The following is a 21,937-nucleotide window of genomic DNA, read 5'->3' as shown; positions in this document are numbered from 1 at the left end:
GACCTAACCTAGAGAATAAAATAATAGATGAAAGAGATTAAGAGCTAGATGAGAGGTATGGGGCTACTGTAGGCAGGGAGGTCGCCTGATGGAGCAGGCAGCCAAGAACTATTCTCAACTCCTGAGGTGTGTAACCAGTGCAGAAGCTGATCATCAAGGAGCAGGAAAACAGGAGATGAGAGGCACAGTAAGTGGCTCTGGCATACAGAGGTGAGGGTAGGGTACAGAGAAGTGGGAGGCTTGCTTTGTTTCTGAGAGCTGCAAATAGCCCAGTGTAGCTAATCATTATGTCCAAGTAAGGTGCTGATGCACACCAAGATCTCAAGGGAATCCTCCAAAGGGATGCTCTGGAAATTTTTCCTAAGTACTTACTAATCCTCTGCCACATGTTCCATGGCAGAGCAGCTGTGTTCCTTCCCTCGTTGCAGGACACTGTCCCACACCATTCTGCAATCACTTGTGCAGAGACCAAAGCAAACACAGAGGAGCTGCATCTAGTGCGGGACAAAAGCTGCAAGCATACAGTATTTGAGCCTTGGTTTCCCTCTTTACCCTCAGCAATGATGTCTGCTAGTGATACCCACCTGTGCAGAAGTGGGGGATAATCAGAATGATTGCACACCGCTCCCTCCCTTCACTCCCAACTCTGTTACTGTGGACCTCACAAGGATCAGTGAGAAAATGACTGAATATGTTGCAAGAGGTGCTTGTATGCAAAATGTTTCAATGTTGAGCTAGAATTTAACAGTCCCTCCTTCTACACATTATGTTTTACAGCACGGACCTTGACACACACCAGCAGACAAGCTATGGTAAAAAAAGGCCAAAATGCAACAGAAGATTTGGTTAAGGAGGTGATTCAACTGAATGAAGAAAGAGAGAGTAGCTCTGGGGAAGAGACAGGACTGGAAAGAATATCTGGCAGTCACTCAGGATGGAACTGACTGCACGATGATGGTCATGGAGGAGCAAATAGATGCTCCAGTCTTTAATCAAGTTACAGAGTAATCAGATCTGGGCTTGACCTCCACGGCAGCACATGCACAATTTTGTCCAGCAAATTCTTTGTCTGTGCCCACACATTCCTTTTCGTCATCTAGAAACCTACAGTTTCCTCTAAATTCCACTTCCTCTCAACAACTTTGACTACGGTAGCTGGACTGTCACATTGGGAGGTTTTACTCTTTGCAAGCAAACACGGTGGTTTGGTGTGTTTCACTGTACTTTGTCTTCATCAATAAAGGCAAACATTTTTAATGGTGTGTTTTAGGAGGTGCAACCTGTGTTCCACAAGCATATTTCAGTCCTAGATACAGGCTATTTGAGTATTTTCTTGCATGAATATGTTACATAGGATGCAACTCCAAGCCACTCATTGTCAAATTGCTTTCTGAAAGTTTCCCGGACGTAAATAGATCAAACTCTGCAGACAAGCACTGTACCTCAGTGCTCCAGGCTGAGCAAACAGTTCACGCTTTAGATTCACATAGATTATATGTGGCTATAACCACAGGAGCACTATCCTCTATAAAGCCTAGCCTGTCATAGAAACACTTCCATCCTGTCTTCAGTGTGATAGACTCCTGATATTCAAAGAACAGCAACACATTATAAGAAACCAGGACAATAGCTGCCCACATCAAATAGATTGATTTTTTAAAAATCTCATCAGTGAAGCAGAATCTGAAAAAATGCTGAATATACAAAAGGGTTGGGGTAAAATTTTTATTTATACAAAATCAAAATAAATCAAAGCAAATTGATAATGGACTAAATGTATCATCTCATGTCCCAGCCTGTCGTCGTCTTTTTTTTTTTTTGAAATAACAACTCAATCTACAGTCCAGTTTTAGATTATTCTATCTTCACAGAAAACTATGAGGTCTCCATCTTGTATCCATGTTTTTCTAATTCAGCTCTGTATAGAAACAAGAACCATAAACATAGGTGAGGCACAATAAAACAAACACTCTTTAAACCAGGACAATTGTTAATGAAGGACATAATGGCTGGGTCTACACGTGCCCCCAACTTCGAAGGGGGCACCCTGATAATCAGGGTGATGGGAGACTATTAATGAAGTGCTGTGGTGAATATGTAGCACTTCACTAGGTTAATTCTCCCTGGCGGCAACTTCAAAGCGTGTGCCAGCATACGTGTAGCTGCGGGGACTTCGAAGTAGTACAGGCTCAAAGTGCCCTTACTCCTCAAAATCTTGGGGAGTAAAGGCACTTTGAAGTAGTGCGGGCACTTCAAAGTGCCCACAGCTACACACATGCCAGCACTTCAAAGTTTGACACATTGAAGATGCCTCGGGGGAAAATTAGCCTAATGAAGTGCTGTGTACTCACCACAGCACTTCATTAGTAATCTCCCATCACCCTGATTATCATACCCCCTTCAAAGCTGGGGGCAAGTGCAGACAAGCCCAATATGATCTGGTAAGAAAACATTCAATGTACTATTGTCATTTTTCATACAATTGGACAAATAAGCAGCATAATACAGGTTGCACCTCCTAAAACTCGCACTCTAGTCTGGCAACATCCCTCATTTGGCAGGGCCAAGGATGCTCCTGGACCAGAGAGCTGGTGTCTCCTGGTAGCCCCACAGGAGGTCATGGAGCCCCAATCAGAGGGCCAGCAACCTTCCCTGGTCCAGCAAAATCCTTTGTTTGGGACCACTGAGGTCCCAAGGGTGCTGTAGCTGGGTGGTGCAACCTGTAATTCACAGTTCAGCCTCATCTTGTTTCCATTCTTACTAAATTTCAGCTTCATTATTATTTACAACTTGGATATGAACCCCATTTATTAACCAAAAAAAAAAAAAAAATCAAAGGCTTGTTTTATGATCCTTGCTCCTTATTGCTTAAATAAGGCAGGTGCTTTCTTTCACTCTATTTTAAGGCAATGAAACTTCATTAGAAACAACACAGAACACAGGCTTCACATAGATAATTCTTCCAAATACTTTCTTATGCGCCATTAAATAATTTACCACCAGAGTTTTTAATTTTTTTTTTAAGAGACCAACTGTCTAGGAACAAAACTAAAATTCTCTTTAACAGGGTAAAAATAAACATTGTTACATTGTGTACACCAGTAAGCTGTCTTTAATCCTCTTCATTAATACATGGCCTGAGCCCTAATATATAAAAGGTTCTTAATCTTATAATTAGTCCCACTGACTTCAATAGCACTATACATGCTTAAAATTAGGTGTGTGTTTATACCTTGAATCAGAGCCCAAGTGAACACAAAGTTTCTGATTCTGCAGTTCTTACACAGCCAGAACTTCCCCCAAGTTGTTTTAACTAAGTATGGACTGCTCTTCAAAGTGTTTTACAGAGAGATAATTGTGATAACCTCCTTATCTAAACTCTGAACATACAAAATAAAAGCAAACAATCTTTGTTGACCCAATTCAGGAGTGAGGATGGATTTTCATTACTAAAATATAAGATTTACTTCTAGAACACTAAGGCCGTTTCTACACATGCTGCTTTCTTCGAAAATGTCAATAAACGGCCTGAAATGCTAATGAGGTGTGGATGCAAATTCCCCATGCCTCATTAGCATAAGGTCACATGATTTGGAGTCCAGAAGACGTTCTTCTGGACTCCAAAACACTGTTTAGAACCGCAGCTCTGGGGGGTGGGCTGTCTCCCGGAAGGAAGTCCTTCTTCCAGAGGCCCCTTCTTGCCAAAAATTTTCAGGAAGAAGGGGCCTCCAGAAGAAGACCCCCCCCCCCCCCAGGGGGCCACGCTTCTAAACTGCATTTGGGAGTCCAGAAGAATGTCTTCTGGACTCCAAATCACGTGATCTTATGTTAATGAGGCATGGGGAATTTGCATCCATGCCTCATTAGCATATTTCAGGCTGTTTATTAGCATGCCACTTTTGGAGAAAGTGGCATGTGTAGAAACAGCCTAAGTTAATTGTATTTCAGAATGGTTTAAACATAGCAAGCATATCCAGTAGATCGTGGCAGACGAATACTGTTTCTTTAATACAGAGATGAGGACATAAATATTTTACTACAAGATGTAATTAAGGTGTGTGTCATCTATTGAACCTTCTCATACAGCATTTTCTGCCACAAATTTGGAGATTCCTGTCATACTGTTGACATGCACTGCCTTTAGAGTGATAATATATTTCGGACCTGCAATTAACTTGATACTTTTCAACTTGACAAGAAGCAATTACACAAACAGGATTTACTTTGATACCCTCCAGCAAGGGTCAATTTAATCTTCTTTCTAAAACAAGGACATCTGTACAGTAACTACCGCAAAACAGGCCACCGGACAGATATTTTGTTACGTAGAAGAAGCATGGAGAGATTAATGATAAAGTACAAGACTGTATTGATGAATCGAACTCCCTAAATTATAGTGCTGTATCAGGAAAAAAAATTAACTGAATCAAAAAGTAACAGAGAAAGGAAGACTAAACAGTTGGATTAGAAGAACTCCCACCTGTAGACATTTTATATTTAAAAATTAAAAAAAAAAAAGCTATTTTTTCCCCCCTATAAAGTCTATGACTGCCACTAGAACTATCCAGGAGTTACTTCATTAAATGGCTTTTTACAAGATGATGACGACTTATCACAAGGAAACTTTTAGTCAGGACACAGCAGCACTGACAAGTCTTTTGTCTGGAAAGGATTCTCAGCTCCAAATGGAGTTTTTGAAATCCTGAAAAATTTTACACATTGAGAAAGCTGTTCCTGCCCTCTTCTAATCATCACACATGCACTGAGAGGTTAACAGAGTTACTTCAGTTAAGTAAAGATTTGCTCAGGTTTTTCTTTCAAGTCTAAAATTCCACTCAACTAAAAACCTACAGGTTGAAAGTTTTCTGTTCAATTTCTAGCCATAATTCAAACTCTAAGATTACCTTAACTGATTGGAGAAGTCATCTTCTACATTGTCATCATCCCAATTGTCTTCCCAGACATGTGCATCTTCATCTTCATCTAAACCAGCCCAGTCTACAGACAGAAAACAAAGTCCAAATATTTTACGTTGTATCACCTTGATACCAAATACTGTCAGCAAACAGGTCTGGCCATCAACACTTCCTTTATTGATAAAAGTTCTGATCATATTAAAATGCTTACAATGAAATCTTTACAAGATGCTATTTACCACCATAACTTCTTAAATTATAATCAAAATGCAACTTTGTAAGTAGTTACAAGCTTAACGTTCTGGATTCTTGAATAACGAGGCTATTAATTAAAAAGATAATAGACAATCTATAACAAGAAAGCACAAATATAGACTGTATCATGTTACCTGGTATCCATTAATAAGTCTAGAGACTTTTTTCGAAAGTATGTAATTCCTCAGGGTTACATGAAAATATTAACTTTAAACGTTGAGGTCTTTTATTGCCAAGAAACCAAATAAATAAATAAACAAACAAACACCTCTTCTACCCAATCCATTTAGACCTTTCTTTTCTTTTTACACGAAGTACTGAAATGACAAGTAACCTATATGGGAGAAAATCCATCAGTTCTATTTTTCAGACAGGTAAGATTGTGGATTTTGCCCACTGTCTCAGAAGTAAAGATAACTTGCAATTTTACTTTTCTGGTTTTGTCCCAGTAGTGCAACACTCATGATAGGCAGAAGTGCCACTTAACCTTGCACTTGGAAACTGATTTTGGGTCCTCTTATTAATAAAGAAAAGTAGCAGAGCATTGCCTCTGAAGTAAGTTCTCCTGGGGTACCAAAAAGGTTAATGGTACGGAATATGTTTTTTGACACCTGGTGTCCATGGTACAGATTGATAAGATTAATAGCTTTGATGGTGCTCCCAAGTCCCTTCCAAGCTGTGTGGCCACACACCAGCCTATTAAGCACTAAGCAGATGGGAGTACCGTGGTGGGGCCTTGCCCCTGACCCCAACCCATTCCTGGCCTAGCTCTACTGCAGCTGGGCAGGGAGATGCCTCTCCCCACAGAGCTGCCAAGGAGGGAGCAAGCACCCCCACTTCCCAACCATAACCCAGGTTCTGTTGTAGGGAGTCATCTCTTCCCATTACAGTCTTGGGTGAGCCTGAATCCCATACCCTTCATCCCTGGCCCCAACCAACACTTCACATTCCATCTGAATTCCTCATCACACCACTCCAACCTTCTGCCCCACATGCAAGCCCCTTTGCATACTCCAACACCCTCAGCCCCACTCCTGCCACATGAATTTATTTTATGCACCAATATAGAAGTGATGTGATTGGTGCACTTAAAATTCATCACATCAACACTCCCATTGGTATACAACATAACTGATTCCACACATTTGTGAGAAAAAAAAAAAAAAAAAAAAAAAAAAAAAAAAGAACAAGCTGGTGCTACATCCCACCATAATTTAAAATCCTCTTTCTACCAACCCATAAAAACGAAAGCTTTCTAGCAACCATTAAAGTAGCTTTGCACATATAAGTCAATAACAAAAGGAAACTGATTGGAAGAGGGTCACAGACAGATCCAGGGGGGTTGCAAAGATCCTGAAACTTTTTCCTTATTGTAACAAGTGGACACAGTATTGGAAAAAAAACCCTAGAACTGCAAGAACAGAAGTGCCCATTCCTAGCCAACCAGACACAAAGACTTGGATGCATAAGTAACCAAAAACAAGACTACTCCTACACTACCACAGAAGATTGATCCAGGCACGTTTGATCTTACAGGGTTTGATTTCTCATGTCCAGTATGGTCACATGAAATTGAGCTCTCAGGGTTCGCAATCGACCCCTGTACTCCTCGTGGGGGATGTCAACGGGAGAAACTCTCCCAATGACCTTCTGCTATATAGACAGACAAGTTAACTGAGCCCAAGCATGTTGATTTTAGCTACTATGCAATTGGCATACCTAGAACTGCATATCTGGGGTCAACTTTCTTAGTCTAGTGTAGACATAGCCTTAGCTTCACAATGCATCAAATGGATACCTAAGATTTGGAGGGACTCAGCTGGAGACCCTGAAGAAACCAGAGGAAAGAGGAAAAAAAAGGGGTGGAAAGAGAAGAAACAAACTCCTTAAGCACCACATCTTTACTGTATTTGTATAGGGCTTACTAAAGGTGATTTCTGGTCCATCAATAGGGCTCTTGGGGGCTACAGCTATACAAATACTAATAATAATGCAAATGAAATAACTAATTATTCTAATGCCCTTTTCAACAAGATAGTAACTGTTTCATTGTGAATTTAATGCGACAACCAAGGAAAGCTCCTTATTCAGTACTACTCACAATGAACAATAGTTATTCACACACAGTGCATTTAACATTCACATTGAATGTTCCTTCAAAGAATATAAAATAGACTTGTTGTATAAACCAGGGCTGTGCAAAGTGTGTGTGGGGGGGCATTTTTAAGGGGGGGGGGGGGCGGACAGCGTGATCAACTCCCCAACATGGCTTCTGCTGCCTCCCCAGCCCTCTGCTGCCTCCCCCACAGCCTCCGCCTCTACCCTGGTCAAGGGAACGCCCCCCTGCCACTGGACCAATTGGAATATTCAGAGGCCCTGGGTCAAGCAGCAGGGCCTCACAGCATCAACATAGCTGGGGAGGTGGTGGAGGCTGTGGCAGGAGCGACTGCCAAGCACTTGCAGAGCTGGTGGTTGCCCAAGCCGCGGTGTCCTCTTCCTGAGCTAACTGCAGAGTCAAAAACGGGAGCACGACGAAAAAAGTTTGCTCGCTGTGGTATAAGCTATTCCATTTACTATATTTATATTTCAAAGAAAATCATTCCACAACAAATAAAGCTCATATTTCTGGGGAAGAACCTGACCCAGAATCCAGCCATTACATTAACTGGTGACAAAAGTCTCAATTATTTGAGATGATATAATCTGGCACAATGGCTCTGAGAGGTTCAACTATGAAAGAATGATTGTAAAAACAGACTGACACTTTTTAATTCATGAAAACCTGTATGATGCTTCAAGAAGCATGGCTAAGAGGTCTTTCAAATTAAAGCGGGTAAAAAATCAGATGAAATGATAAAAAAGCTTAAATTACACTCTGATTCCAGTAGTTACAAGACTTCAAACTACTTGAATGTTGACACCATACAGTAGGCTTGTGTATTGGAGTTATTATTTCAGTTACATTATATGCCTGTGACGGGATAAAAGTAAAAAATGATATAGCATTATCCTGGATTTGGAAGTAACAAAAATGTTTTTGAAAGCCGTTAAGTATTATTAATGTAAAATAAAGCTACAAAATCTATTTTGACAAACTAGTCATGAAGAGAGTCTTCAAGAAGTATTTTAATATTCTGATAATGGTGTGGTGTATTCTATGCTTCAGAAATGAAGACAAATAGTTTTTGTACTCATCTCTACTATACCCCCAAAAATATGATTTTCATACCACTGCAAAGAATCTCACAAGTGACCAATTCACATAAAACCCAAACGTGTATCATACTGAACTTGAAATTAAATGTGCCACAAAGATAGAAAACATCTGTTTCAGATACTTCAAAATTTAGTGTGATAATTATTTCTTGAAACCAAGTTGAAGTACGAATTAAAGATGTTAAGAATGCTTGTGTAATGTATTAGTTATGCTTTAAGACAAGTTTGCATTACCTAATTTTCCTGGGTCAGGGTAGGAGTGTATTAGATAGATGTAACGGAACTCTAATATCATTCACTGCAGAACACAGAAGTATAACTGGAAAGATTCACTATGAGATAATTTTAGTAAACATTTTTATAACCAAATATTTACCCAATTACTTCAGATTAAGCAATAAAAATAAAATGTGTGTCTGGAAGGTTTAATGATGACTTAAATGTTTTTGTTTTTTTTTGCAAACTACATTAACAAGCCTGTAGTATTTAATCAGAAGGCATATAATATATAAAGAATGATTTCAAAAATATATTTAAGTTAACATCTCCCTCAAACTTCAGTTACACAGAGTACGAGAAACAGGAGTTAATTTTCTGATAAAATATTAATGCACTATATGAAATTTTCAGTATTTATTAAAATTCAGGATATTTAACTTAACTAGAATATCTATATTTTGTAAAGAGGGTTTCACATCTTTTGGTTTATAGAAAACTTAGCATAACCCAAGACAGAGAAATGCTCAAATAACCAACCTCAATCTGACACTGGAGATATTTTAATTTTTCCATTATATTATTTTCCCAATTTTATCAGATCCAGGTTAGGCCCCCTTCTTTTTCTAATGTGGCAATTAAAAATGATTTCAAGGTAGTTCCCTCCAAATCGTAACTCTGACTGTTTTCCTTGGGAGAGGTTTGGTTTGAGACTTTTAGAAGTAAAATCTCAAGTATTCATTTTTAGCAAATGTAATTTGTCCAATTCAGTATTTATAGATTCCCCGCTATCTCAAGTCATTTTATTCACACTTAAGAGTGTGAGGGGTAGGGGACGGGGAAAGAAATCAAGGAGTAAGAAGCCGCTTTCGTTCCCATGTTTTCTAAACAAGCTTATCTTCTCAGTTCATTTAACCAGTTACTACAATTACGATAACTTGTTTCTATTTCTATCTGGAAATGCTATTTGACAAAGCCTATTTGATACATCTGGAACTCATAAGCCATATCAAGTGTAATGAAGATAAAACAGTATAACAAACATTGTGAACATCACTACTCATTATGACCTACATCGGCAGTTTTCAACCAGGGGTCTGGGACCTGTGAGCATGTTTCGGGGAAGGGGCCAAGCAGGGCCAGCATTAATCTCTCTGAGGTCCCGGTCAGAAAGCCAAAACCACACTGCATGGGGTTAAAGCTGAGGCCCTGATCCCTGCTACCATGGTTGAAGCCTTAACAACACGCCCCCTGTGGCATAGAGCCCCAGGCAACTGCCCTGCTTACTATCCCATAATACTGGTCCTGGATTTCATATGCAGAAAAAATAGTTGTTGTAGCACTGAAGGGCTATGGAGTTCTTATGGCATGTGGGAGAGTGAAGAATGCTGCTCAGAAAGAAAGAGATTGAGAACCCCTGATCTGCACTATCACCAATTCACTTACAAATATAAGCCATCTCTTTAATTACTAGAATGTCAACTTCTTTATGCCATTAGACAATCATGTACTATTCTGAGGTCTTCCAAAATTAAATCAATGGCACAAATGTTTTATTGATAAGACTAAGAGAAATTTCCTTATTTATAATTCTGTTTCTCTGCACATATGAAAAGTGTTAGTAAAATCTAGATAGGACATGTAATCCCTTCATATACTAGCTTTGTAACTTGAGGTTGAAACTCTTTAGGCCAGCAACATCCATAATCTGGCATGATATTAGTTAGCTGGAGGACCAGTTACTATGGGTGTGGCCAACTTTTCCACAATCCCATAAAGTTTGTTTACAGCCACCAATCTTGGCTCTCAGTGTTCTGTGCTATTATTTAGCTGTAATTTACACCAAATGTCTTCTAAGAATCTAGTCAGCAGTGGAAGTGTTGGTAATGTGCTAGAAAATATTGACCTCCCACGATCTGGAAAATTCTCTCATCCAGCACCAGTCAGGTCCCAAGAGTGCCAGACTACAGAGATTCAACTTGTATCAGAAAAAGCAGTGGTATTTGTATGTCAAGACTAAATTTTTAAAATAAAGCTGCTGTCCACTACTGTAATTGAGTCATTTTATTACCTTCCCTTGTTATTTCATTTTTACATCCCTAATTATTCCTCTCCCTCACTTTTAATCAATCTGATTTCTTTAGAGATAGGAAACTTTTCTTAGTATATGTTCTTAGTAATTGTTATGATAGCAAAAATCAAGCAGTTCTAGTGAAGTCCAGCAATGTTAAACATGTTAGTTCAGGTATATTGGGGCAATTCTAGCAAAAATGTAAATTAAAAAACAAAAAGTTATAGTATCTTAGCTCGTGATTTATGTAAAGGAATGAGAAAGATACCTTTTTAATGAAATGTGATTTGCATCTATTATAAACTGGACTCAAAATACAGAAGACGACTAATTATTACATCAATTGTGGTGACATCTTTAAGTACCTACTGTGAGGAGACAAGACTATGGCCATTTTTGCATCTGATGAAGCAGGTCTTTGACCACAAAAGCTTATGGTCCAAAATATGTGAGTCTATAAGGTGCCACAGGACTTCCTGTTGTTCTCAAAGATACAGACTAACATAGCTATCTCTGTGATATGTTTTAAAAAAGGAATTCTTCATAATAACTGTAAGTTAACTACTAATTTATTACTTCCCCTTATCTTGATATCCTTCATATCTCTGTTGTAACCCTGAGAATCTCCAACTAACTGGAATGCTGACAAATTTCCTTAACAAAGTTCATTACATATAAACCAACCATGAGAGCCACCCTTTCTGATTAGCAAAAATACAAGTGCAGGCTCAAGAACACCTTTCACCAAATATAGCTGCATGCATGACAGGTATGTCTGTGATAGTCCTGGAAAAATTTACAGCATTCACCAGCTTAGTTTTTCAGGACTAATAAATGCTCCTGTGGCACCTTAGAGACTAACAAATGTATTAGGTCACGAGCTTTCCCTGGTAAACGCTCCATTGTGATGCTGGGATAGAATTTGGTAGAACAAACTGGACTCTAGGCAAAGGCAGGCCGAGGTCACAGAAGTTAATTCAGCCCATACCAGGTATGGGTCCTTCTCAAGCAGACCTCTCCAGGTCGGGTGGAAAGCCGCAGGCTGCCAGAAGGGCTGAGATGCCGACTGCTCGACCCGCAGGCGGTGGTGTGGGGACAGGCCCCTTACTGCACACAACTCTTTACGATAAATGGGGCAACCCACACGGGCAAAGCCAGCCTGGTCCACAGGCCCGCGGCGGCGGCGGCGGCGACACAGGGCGGCCTACCCCACGCTGACTCAGACCAGGCAGCTGTGGGGAGATCGGAGCCAACAGCCCAGGCGGGGAGCCGAGGCCTCCCCCAAAGTTCCCCCCACCTACCTCCCTTCACGCCACATCGTGTCCCACCCCTCAGCCCACAGCCACATGCGCCTCCCCGCCCTGCCACACATGGGCCCAGGCGGCCTCCGCCGCCGCCGCCGCCGCGTGCCCCCCCCCCCAGTCGGCACAGCGCCGTCACCTTCAGCCGGGAACTCCTCGAACTCATCATCCTCCTCCAGGAGCCCCAGGTCCACGGGCTGCTTCTTCTCGGACATGATCAGCTTCAGCCCAGCCGGCTGCCGCGCTACCGTCCGAGCTGGCGGAACGGCTACGTCTCGACTGCCCCGCGGGGCATGACGGGAGGCTGGCGGACTCAGCGATATAAACAGCGCATGCGCCATAACGCGGTGGGTCCGTCGGACCGAGGTCGTTTTCGCTGCTCTGCGCATTTACAGCGCCAGCGCTCCCTTGCACCAGCCTGGCCCCCGCCGCTGTCCTCCCCTCCCGCGCGGCTAGCCGCGGCGCCCCTCACTTCCCCTTCCCCTTCCCCTTCCCCTTCCGCAGGGCGGACAGCCCCATGCTCGGACTCCCTCCCGCTGCCCCCGCCCTCACTGCTCGCACCATCCCCTTTCTCCCGCTCGCCTGCCCTTCACTCTCCCCACCAGTCACCTCGCCATCATTTCCGCTCCGCTTCCTGCGGGCTTCCTTACCCACGTCTCCTGATGGGTTTCTTTGCACGCTCTCCTCCCCCTCTCCCAACGCCATCCCCACACCCGTCCCTCTCCTAGTATTCCCCTTCCCCTCCTGCCACCTTTCTCACCGCTCTTCCCTCCAGGTCTGCCATTCCTTTCCCTGCCGCCCTCTTTCTTTATCCATTCCTCCGCTGCCATCTTCATTACCTCCAATCCTGCCAGCTCTGCCATCCCCCTGGCTTCCCGAATAGTTATTTTTAACCTTTACAGCTCTGTATCAGAGGGGTAGCTGTGTTAGTCTGGATCTGCAAAAGGAACGAGGGGTCCCGTGGCACCGTATAGAGTAACAGAAATGTAAGAGCATAAGCTTTCATGGGTCTTTGACGAAGTGGGTCTTTGCCCACGAAAGCTTATGCTCATACATTTCTGTTAGTCTATAAGGTGCCACGGGACCCCTTATTGCCTTTACAGCTCTGTATCTCGAGCCTCAACCTGGGTCATGCTTAAGTGTGGGAGAAGCACAAGCCTCCAAGCAGTGCCCAAATTACAGATCTTATTCTATGTTGTAGTGCCTGCCCACAATGGAGTAGAGCTGAGCCACCATTTTTATAATTCAGCTTCTGAACCTATGTCTGCACTAGAGCAGAAAGTCCATTTTAAGATACTTTGCTGGATTTTACAATGAAACTTCACTGCAAATACTATTAGATCGAATTTAAGGAGCACTAAGGTTGACATTCTTGCGTCAACCTTCCAATGTAGCATAAGGCCAAATTCTAATTTAAAAGGTCAGATTAATGCTAGTGTGGGAACTGTTTCTTTAAATCCATTTTATTGGTCTCCAAAAGTGTCCCACAATGGGTCCGTTCTGTCCACTTTCACCTCCCCTTCTCTCCAGCAAGGCAGGAGGTAGGAAACAGGTAACCCTGTAGTTTGAATTGATTTTCTTTGTGATCAGCATGGTGATCGCACTTAGCCATGACAGGCAGCTCCAGCATGGAGCCATTAGGAGAGGCCGAGTCTCAGTCCTGCTGGTGGGCTAGGCCCTGCCCTGCCCTGCCATGCCGCGTGGTGGCTTGGCTGTGGAGACTAGACAGCAGCACATCCTGCCCTGCAAGGGGTAAAGGCTTCTTCTCTGCATGGGACGTAGCAGGAGAGGCCTAGAAACTTCTTTTCTACTCTTCACATTTGTTTGGCTCCCCTCTGGCACCATGCAGTCAGGGGTCTAGCCCCCAACTCACCGCATGGCTAGCAGAACACAGTTTGTGAAAAGATCCATAGTGCGGATGATTCTGTTTCTCTCGTTGGGGAAACAGACTTCTGAAAAATGGCCATTTGTTTTCAAAGGAAGGAGGAGGGTAATGCAGTGTGGAAAGAGGACATCAAACACCCAGAACCACTTGTGGGGCATTTTTTCCTCAGGAAGCAACAGAGAAAAAACCCAGAATGAAATGGGGCTGAGGAAACTGTGAGATAGGTTCCCACAGTGCACTGCAGCAACAGTCAAACTTTGGCAATTTAGTGGGGCCATGCTAAGTCGACTTTGTGGGGACATGTGGATGCTCAACTTCAACTTTATAAAACCCAGTGTAACAAAGTTGACTTCAATAAATTTGTCTTTATTTCATGGTGTAGACTGTGGTTATGTCTACACCACACGATAATGTTGGATTTAAGGCAGTTAGCTCAATTTTACAATGCCACTGTCTTCATTGTAAATACCATCAGGTCAATTTTAGGGATTGTTAAGGTCAATATTATAATAACATGAGAAGCAACTTGATATAGCATCAAGTTAGAATTTAAAAGTTTGAATTAAGGCTAGTGTGGAAATGCCATGTCTTTTAACAGACTTTTTTAGCTTCCAGAGTTGTCCCTTATATATCTGACGATGCTCCACAGTTGTCCACTCTGGGCACTTCCATCTCTGCTGCTCTCCAAGTGCGCAGATAACAGGAAGCCCACAAAGTTCACTTTGGCACCAGGAAGCCCATGGCAGCTATCCTGTGAGATCATGGTTGTAAGAGAGGCCAAGAAATGTCTTCCTTTCTTTGCTATCAGCGCTGTAAGTGCATCTACCCATTAAAAATAGCCCCAACACAGAGTTTATGTTTCTGTCTCTCCCTCTGTAAGCTGAGCACTTGGATTCTGTTTTCAGTGCTGCTGCCAGCCCCTGCCCCACCATGTCACATGGTAGCTAAGCTGTGGGGATCTCTTGTATGAGAGGCTGAGATTCTTCTTTTCTGTGGTTTACATTTGTACAGGGGCAGTCCCTCCCCCACAGGCACCATGCAGTGGGGGTGTTTCCCATACCCAGCCACATCACATGCCTAGCCCCCGACCCAATAAAAGGATGTGCCTGCTGTTCAGTACAGACCATGCTGCCAGGCAGCACCATGGCCTGGCTTACGCATGGTGAAGGCTCCAAAGCAGGGAAAAATGTTCAGAGCCTTATCAAATGGCTTCCTTAAGACAGGTCATAGCATATTGTGGTTTCAAGGGGGGAAAAGTACCTGAGAGATCAGTTAACATGGCATAGTCATCTGGGTGATCCGAGAGTACGTACACATTGGCTAGGTCTACACTAGCCCCTTCCTTTTGAAAGGGGCATGGTAATGAGCGAGGTCAGAAGAAGCTAATGAGACACTGCCATGAATATGCAGTGCCTCATTAGCATAACGGCAGCCATCTCAATTCAAAAGTGCTGCTTTCGAATCACGCGCTGCACGTGTAGACTGGGGCCTTTCAAAAGGACCCCCCAGTCTTTGAAAGCCACTTATTCCTGAAACCAAATAGGAATAAGGGGCTTTCAAAGATTTGGAGGTCCTTTCAAAAGTCCCCTGTCTACATGGGTAGCGCACGATTCGAAAGTGGCATTTTTGAATTGCTGAAGATGCCGTTGTGCTAATGAGGTGCTCCATATTCATGGCAGCGCCTCAATAGCATCTTCTGACCTTGCTCGTTACCATGCCCCTTTCGAAAGGAAGAGGCTAGTGTAGACGTAGCCATTGTGATTCCCTACTTTTCCTTCTTTTCTTCTGGACAAATGGCTGTTTGCTTACCACAGGAGGGGGATGAGGGCAATTCAATGTGGGAAGATGACTTCACATACCCACAACCACTTGCAGGGCATTTTTTCGCATACTGCACCAGCCAAAATATCCAGAATGCTAAGGGGCTGAGGGAACTGTGGGATAGGTTCCCAAAATGTACTGCTGCAACAGTCGATGTTTGGCGACTGAGTGTGGCAGGAATAAGTTGACTTTGTGGTGAATTTGTGGGGAGGTGAGGATACTCAAATTTGAATTATAAAACCCAGTGTTACAAAATCAATTTTAGTACATTTGAATTTATCTTGTATTGTAGATGTAACCGTAGCTTGAGAGCAAATTGCTGGTGTTTGAGCCTTAGCTGAATCCTTGCAAAGTGTAAGTATGAGAGGAGGTCATAAAATATCATATATATAACTATTATTCTCCCCTTTCTATTCACCAGTTACAGAACCACAGGGTAACTGATTGGATTTGGTGAACTATCCAATGCAGCTGCTGGCAGGGAGTGAGACTTATCACTGTAACATGAAGTTGGATGCTGCAGGAGTTAGCTGTAATGTAGCATGGACTGCAACTGAGAAGGAAGGTGTATTGGAAAAAATCAAACATCTTTTCAATAGTGCAGGTAAAATAAATCTAATGTCTGCTATAGCCACAATAACAGATAAATATATTCAAGTCTCCTATATCTCAGTTCAGATACATATTTTGTCTCTACAGTCTGGTGTCTCCAAATAACAGTTATCAATATAACTATATTACTTATAGTCACTAATTCTGCATCCTATCTATCCCTATTTTTCCTCCACCATTTTAACAGTATTTCAAACCCTAGGTCTAATTTTTGATTATTAACTTACATTGTGTTTCACAGCATAGGTAAGGGAACAGCTTGAAGAAGAAGAATGTGAAATATAAAATAAGTTAAGTTGCTATGTGAAAAATAAATAATAAATATATAGGGTACCATAAAGTAACATTCATTTGGCATAATTGTGGGTTCTGCTGCTGATTTAGAGCAAGGAAAAATTCTGTGCATACTGGTAAGGGCAAGTTTGTGCATGTGGTGGCTCTGATGTCTTCTCTTTAGGCAGCCACTTCACTTGCCTTATAATAGAAATGCCAGGTTGTTGAGTTTTTTCTTGAACACTGTGAGGCTGATTCACGAGACAGTGATTTGCACAGCTGGGTTATCTACACTGTGTCCTACATTTAGAAAAAGATAAGCAAGAAATGAGGTGGGAACTTATATACAGTTAAATTTCAAACTTGTCTGAGCATTATTCTGGTGTGTGATCAGAGTTTAGGGAAAATGAAAAAAATCAAATATGAGCACAAGCCATTAGCTCCTTTTTGTTAGATGGAATGTCTGATTGTATGGTCAAATGTTATTTGCATGTGATGGAAGGACAGTATGATGAAATTTATGGGGACTCCTGTTTAATAAAAAAAATAATATGAAGAAGCCATTCACCGATTTATAGGAATCTTGTTTCATCATCCCCCAACTTCTCTGCAGATGTCCTCAGAGCCATGACCCTTGGAAAAATAAATGTCCCATCCTATCTCAGAGAGTGCAAGGCAAAGTCATAAAGCACCAAGATAACAATGTAACAGGAGCCTTACAAAATCTATGATAATATTACTGAAGGGCAAATTCAAGCCCTGGTATAAAAGGGTTCAGAGTTCTGAATGTATACAGGGCTAGACTCTGGTTTTTGCAGCTGAGAAAGGAAGGTAGAGATGTCACACTGCCTCCAAGACCCAGCTGACCCAGCCAAAATCAGTCCTGGGGGCTCTCAAGGAACACTCTGGACTCAATCAACCTAAGAAAAAGGGCAGCATGTACTGTGGCAGGCCAGTTCCATTGTTTAGTATGGAGACAAGTGAATTTATAGCCTCACCCTGTTTCTTTTTGTCCTTTAACTGCTAGCTAGGTGCTTGCTGAAGCACTATCAATGAGCAAGACGTACTTACCAGGAGAATGGTCACCAGTTTCTGCACAGAGGAACAAGAAGGCGACAGGCTTGTGGAGCCCTATTTCAGGTGGCTGATCACAGTCTGCCCTGTTCTACTCCCTGTTAGATAACTGAACCTCCTTGTTAGACATGTCAATATTAAGCCAAATTTTAGTCTTATATGGCTATATTAATGTTTGATGTTGCCAACTCTTGTGATTTTATAGCAAGTCTAGGTATTTTGAATGGTATTTTTAAAACTGTGACTGTATGAGAATTTCAGCTTTTGTTTAAAAAAGGAACCTAAGTTTATAGTCCTTGTGACTGTAGAGAAAATTTTGAAAGCATGATCCTTCCAAGTTCAAAGACTACAAGGCAAATAAAAACAACTCCAAATTTATTATTTTTAACACACCATTATTTTACACCAACGTCATTTGTAAACAAGATAGGCAGTCCTGGATCTATTCCCCAAAAAGGGATGAAGTCTTCAACTCCACCCAGTCTGATTATATGATTGGATTCATTGTGATGAGATCAGGAAAGGCACTGAGCTCAGCCCAAGATTTCTCACACCTGGTCTACACTAGGAGATTAGGTCAAATTTAAACTGATTTAGGCTGATATTTTAAACAATCAGTCCCTTCCACCAACTTTAAGGCTGGGTTTACACTTGCCTCCAACTTTGAAGGGAGCATGTTAATCAGAGCAATGAGAGATTACTAATGAAGTGCTACAGTGAATATGCAGCACTTCATTAGGCTAATTCTCCCCCGTGGCAGCTTCGAAGTGTCAAACTTTGAAGTGCTGGCATGCGTGTAGCCATGGGCACTTTGATGTTTGACACTTTGAAGTTGCTGAGGGGGAGAATTAGCCTACTGAAGTGCTGCGTATTCACCGCAGCACTTCATTAGTAATCTCCCATCGCCCTGATTAACATGCCCCCTTTGAAGTTGGGGGCAAGTGTAGACAAGCCCTAAGGGTTCCTAAGGTCAACTTTAGTACTCTGCTTTTCACAAGGAGTAATGCCAAATTCGACCTTGCGTGGTAGATTTTAGGGGTAGTACAGATGGAGTGTTATGAAATTTGACATTCTTGGCCTCCTGGAGGCGTCCCACAGAACCCCCAACGTGACCATTCTGGCCACTACTTTCAGCTCCATTGCTCTGCAGTTCTGCTGGTAACAGCCTCGGTAAGTTTGAATCTAATTTCCTGTTTGGCCAGCATGACAAGCAGAGCAAGCAGCACACCTTATCAGTACACCTCATCAGCATATCTGGTCAGGAATTCCCAAGGTCACAGATAAGCTCCAGCATAGAGTATGGAGGAGATCTATGATCTTATTGCTGTGGGATGGGGAGTGCGGGGATAAAACTGTGCTGGGAGAACTATGAAGCAACAAAAGAAATGCTAACATTTAAGCCAAGATCTCACAGAACATGGTGGAAAAAGCATACACCATGGACACCCAGCAGTGTTGCATGAAAATAAAAGAGTTCAGGCAGATACACCAAAAGACAAAGGAAGCAAACAGACATTCTGGGTAATTGCTGCAAACATGCTGCTTTTATGAGCAGTTGCATGGGATTCTAGGGGAGGGGCCCAACCACTGTCCCCAAACAGTCTGTGGATACCTCCTAAGAGATTCCTCAGGCAGCCTCTGGCAACAGCAGGGAAGAAATGGTGGATGAGGAAGAGGAGGAGGAGGACAATGGTCAGCATGCAAACAGAGCAGCTGATCTACACAAGTGTTTCTCAACCTTTTTTTTTTATAAACTACCCCTTTAAAAATTATAAATACCCCCAGACCTCTGGCATGTACCCTTAAGAGAACCATCAGTTGAGAAACATGATCCGAAGGTAATCTGAGGTCTTCAAACAAGTGTCATTCAACCTTTCCAGATTAGTGTACCCTTTTCAGGAGTCAGTTTGTTTTGCATACCACGAAATTGCACCTCATTTAAAAACCACTAAACACATGCAAAAATATCACACTGGGAGCTTAACCTCAAAGCAAGAGGGCAGGAGGCACTGTGGGATAGGTACCAACAAAGTCCAAGTTGTGCTCCATCAACTTCATGTGCCAGTGTGAACATGCACCCTCGACTTAACAAAATCAGGTGCTAAAAAAATCAACCTTAACAAATTCGACCTAATTTCCTAGTATTGACGTACCCTTAGTCTTCACATCTCTGGGACTTGAGTTGCTCTTCCCTGCATCATTCATGTCAGTCTCTGAAGATTCTTATGGGCTATGTCTACACTAGCACACTATGTTGAAGTGGCCTACTTTGAGGTAAGAACATCGAAATAGGCTACTTCGATGCATATCGTCTACACGTCCTCCAGGGCTGGTGCTGTCAAAGTTCAGCGTCGAAGTAGCGACCGAGAACGTTGAAAGGAGCCACCCCAGAAGGAAATGTGGAGCATCCACACACCCAAGAGCTCCCCGTCAAAATAAGGGGCCAGCAAAGCCCCAGGCCGCTCCCTTAAAGGGCCCCTTCCAGACACACTCGGCCTGCACGGCACCAGATCAACAGAGCCGACAAGTAGTTGCAGACCCCGTGCATGCAGCATGGACCCCCAGCTGCAGCAGCAGTAGCAGCAGCAGCCAGAAGCCCTGGGCTAAGGGCTGCTGCATGTGGTGACCATAGAGCCCCGCAGGGGCTGGACAGAGCATTTCTCAACCCCTCAGCTGATGGCCGCCATGGAGGACCCCGCTATTTTGAAGTAGCAGGATGCGGATTGTCTACAGACGCCCTACTTCGACGTTGAACGTCGAAGTAGGGCACTATTCCCATCTTCGAATGGGAATAGCGATTTCAATATCTCACCGCCTAATGTCAATTTCAACATCGAAATAGCACACGGCGTGTGTAGATGCGACACGTGCTATTTCGACGTTGTGCCGGCTACTTCAAAGTACCCAGCTAGTGTAGACACACCCATGAAGTTCTGTGGCCCAGACAGATCCTCTCAGGCAGGGGTCAGCACCCCAGCCCCGGCATAGGTGCCAAGAGTGGCATGCAAGCTGATTTTCATCGGCATGCAAGGTGGGAACTCAGAACCACCCCTTCTCCCCCATGCAGCCTGGAGCTTGCTCAAAGCCATGCCACCTATGAATCAACAAAAGACCAGCTAATGCTACCAACCACTGCCTAAATGGTAAAGCTCTGCACCTTAATTTATTTATTAATGAAACTGTTGTAAGCAGGACTATTAGTGACTTTAAAAAGTATCACTGGCACTTGGACCAGACATAGAGGTCAAAAGGTCAAACTTCAGCACTCTGCCTCAGAAAGGTTGTTGACCCTTGCTCTAAGGTATTTAGGTGTCTAATTCCCACTGAAATCAAGAAGAGGTTCCCAATACTTTTGTTGATCTTGGCCTATGTGAGCAGAAGTGATCTGTCCCAGTTTAGGGAGGAGAGTGATTAAGGGCCCATGAGGCAGACAATCTCCCTCCACTGGTGATCACAGTGCTAAGGGGATAATAAAGGATGGAAGAAAGAGGAAAAGAGCTCTCCTGCTCGAATTGTGGTGGGGGCTTTGGAGTCTTAACCCCTGCAAATGGACAACTTGATTAAAAAAGAGTCACTCCAGGTTTCTTCATGGACGATTGGCGCAGGAGAAGTCACTAACTCCCATTCACAGTTTTTTTTTATATTGTTTTTAGTTTTATCCCTTGTGTGCTGCAACTGCATAAGATCGTCAGGACTACAGGACACACTCAGACCAGGCAGTAGTGCTGCTTTGGAAAGGGGCAATGGACTTGTTAAGTCTCTAACATAAAGTAGATGGTCTGCTTTCTTTCTTTTCTATTGGTATCTCCATGTCCATGTGCATGCCAGCTTACACATATTTTGCATAACAAAACAAAAAAGCAGTCAAGTAGCACTTTAAAGACTAACAAAATAATTTATTAGCTGAGCTTTCGTGGGACAGACCCACTTCTTCAGACCATAGCCACACCAAAACAGACTCAACATGGCTATGGTCTGAAGAAGAGGGTCTGTCTCACGAAAGCTCACCTAATAAATTATTTTGCTAATCTTTAAAGTGCTACTTGCCTGCTTTTTTGTTTTGATAGTATATAGACTAGCACAGCTTTTTCTCTGTTACATATCTTGGATAGACTGAACTGGGATGAAAGTGCCCTCTTGGACACTCTCTTAGGGTGTGTCTACACTTGCTTTCCTCTTTCGAAATATGTAAGCAAATGAGCTAAATCAAAAATGCAAATGAGGTGCAAATTTGCATATTTGACACCTCATTTGCATATTCTAATTTCAAAGAGCTTCTTTCGAAAGGAGAAAGCCA

General features: G+C 42.6%; 1 protein-coding gene across 1 annotated transcript; it reads right to left on the bottom strand.

The window, feature by feature from the left end:
• Positions 1–1,717: 1,717 nt before the first annotated feature.
• On the bottom strand, positions 1,718–12,370 carry SEM1 (SEM1 26S proteasome subunit). The gene is made up of 3 exons (XM_074986220.1): positions 12,115–12,370; positions 4,905–4,998; positions 1,718–1,918 (listed from the first exon to the last, which is right to left on the bottom strand). The coding sequence occupies exons 1-3, from the start codon at positions 12,362–12,364 to the stop codon at positions 1,876–1,878; spliced, it is 387 nt and encodes a 128-aa protein (XP_074842321.1). The 5' UTR covers positions 12,365–12,370; the 3' UTR covers positions 1,718–1,875.
• Between the last annotated feature and the right edge of the window lie 9,567 nt (positions 12,371–21,937).

The sequence above is a fragment of the Carettochelys insculpta genome, chromosome 2 (genome assembly GCF_033958435.1).
Source record: "Carettochelys insculpta isolate YL-2023 chromosome 2, ASM3395843v1, whole genome shotgun sequence".
Taxonomy (NCBI): Eukaryota; Metazoa; Chordata; order Testudines; family Carettochelyidae; genus Carettochelys; species Carettochelys insculpta.
The sequence above is the reverse complement of the archived record's forward strand: the minus strand, read 5'-3'. Positions and strand labels throughout refer to the sequence as shown.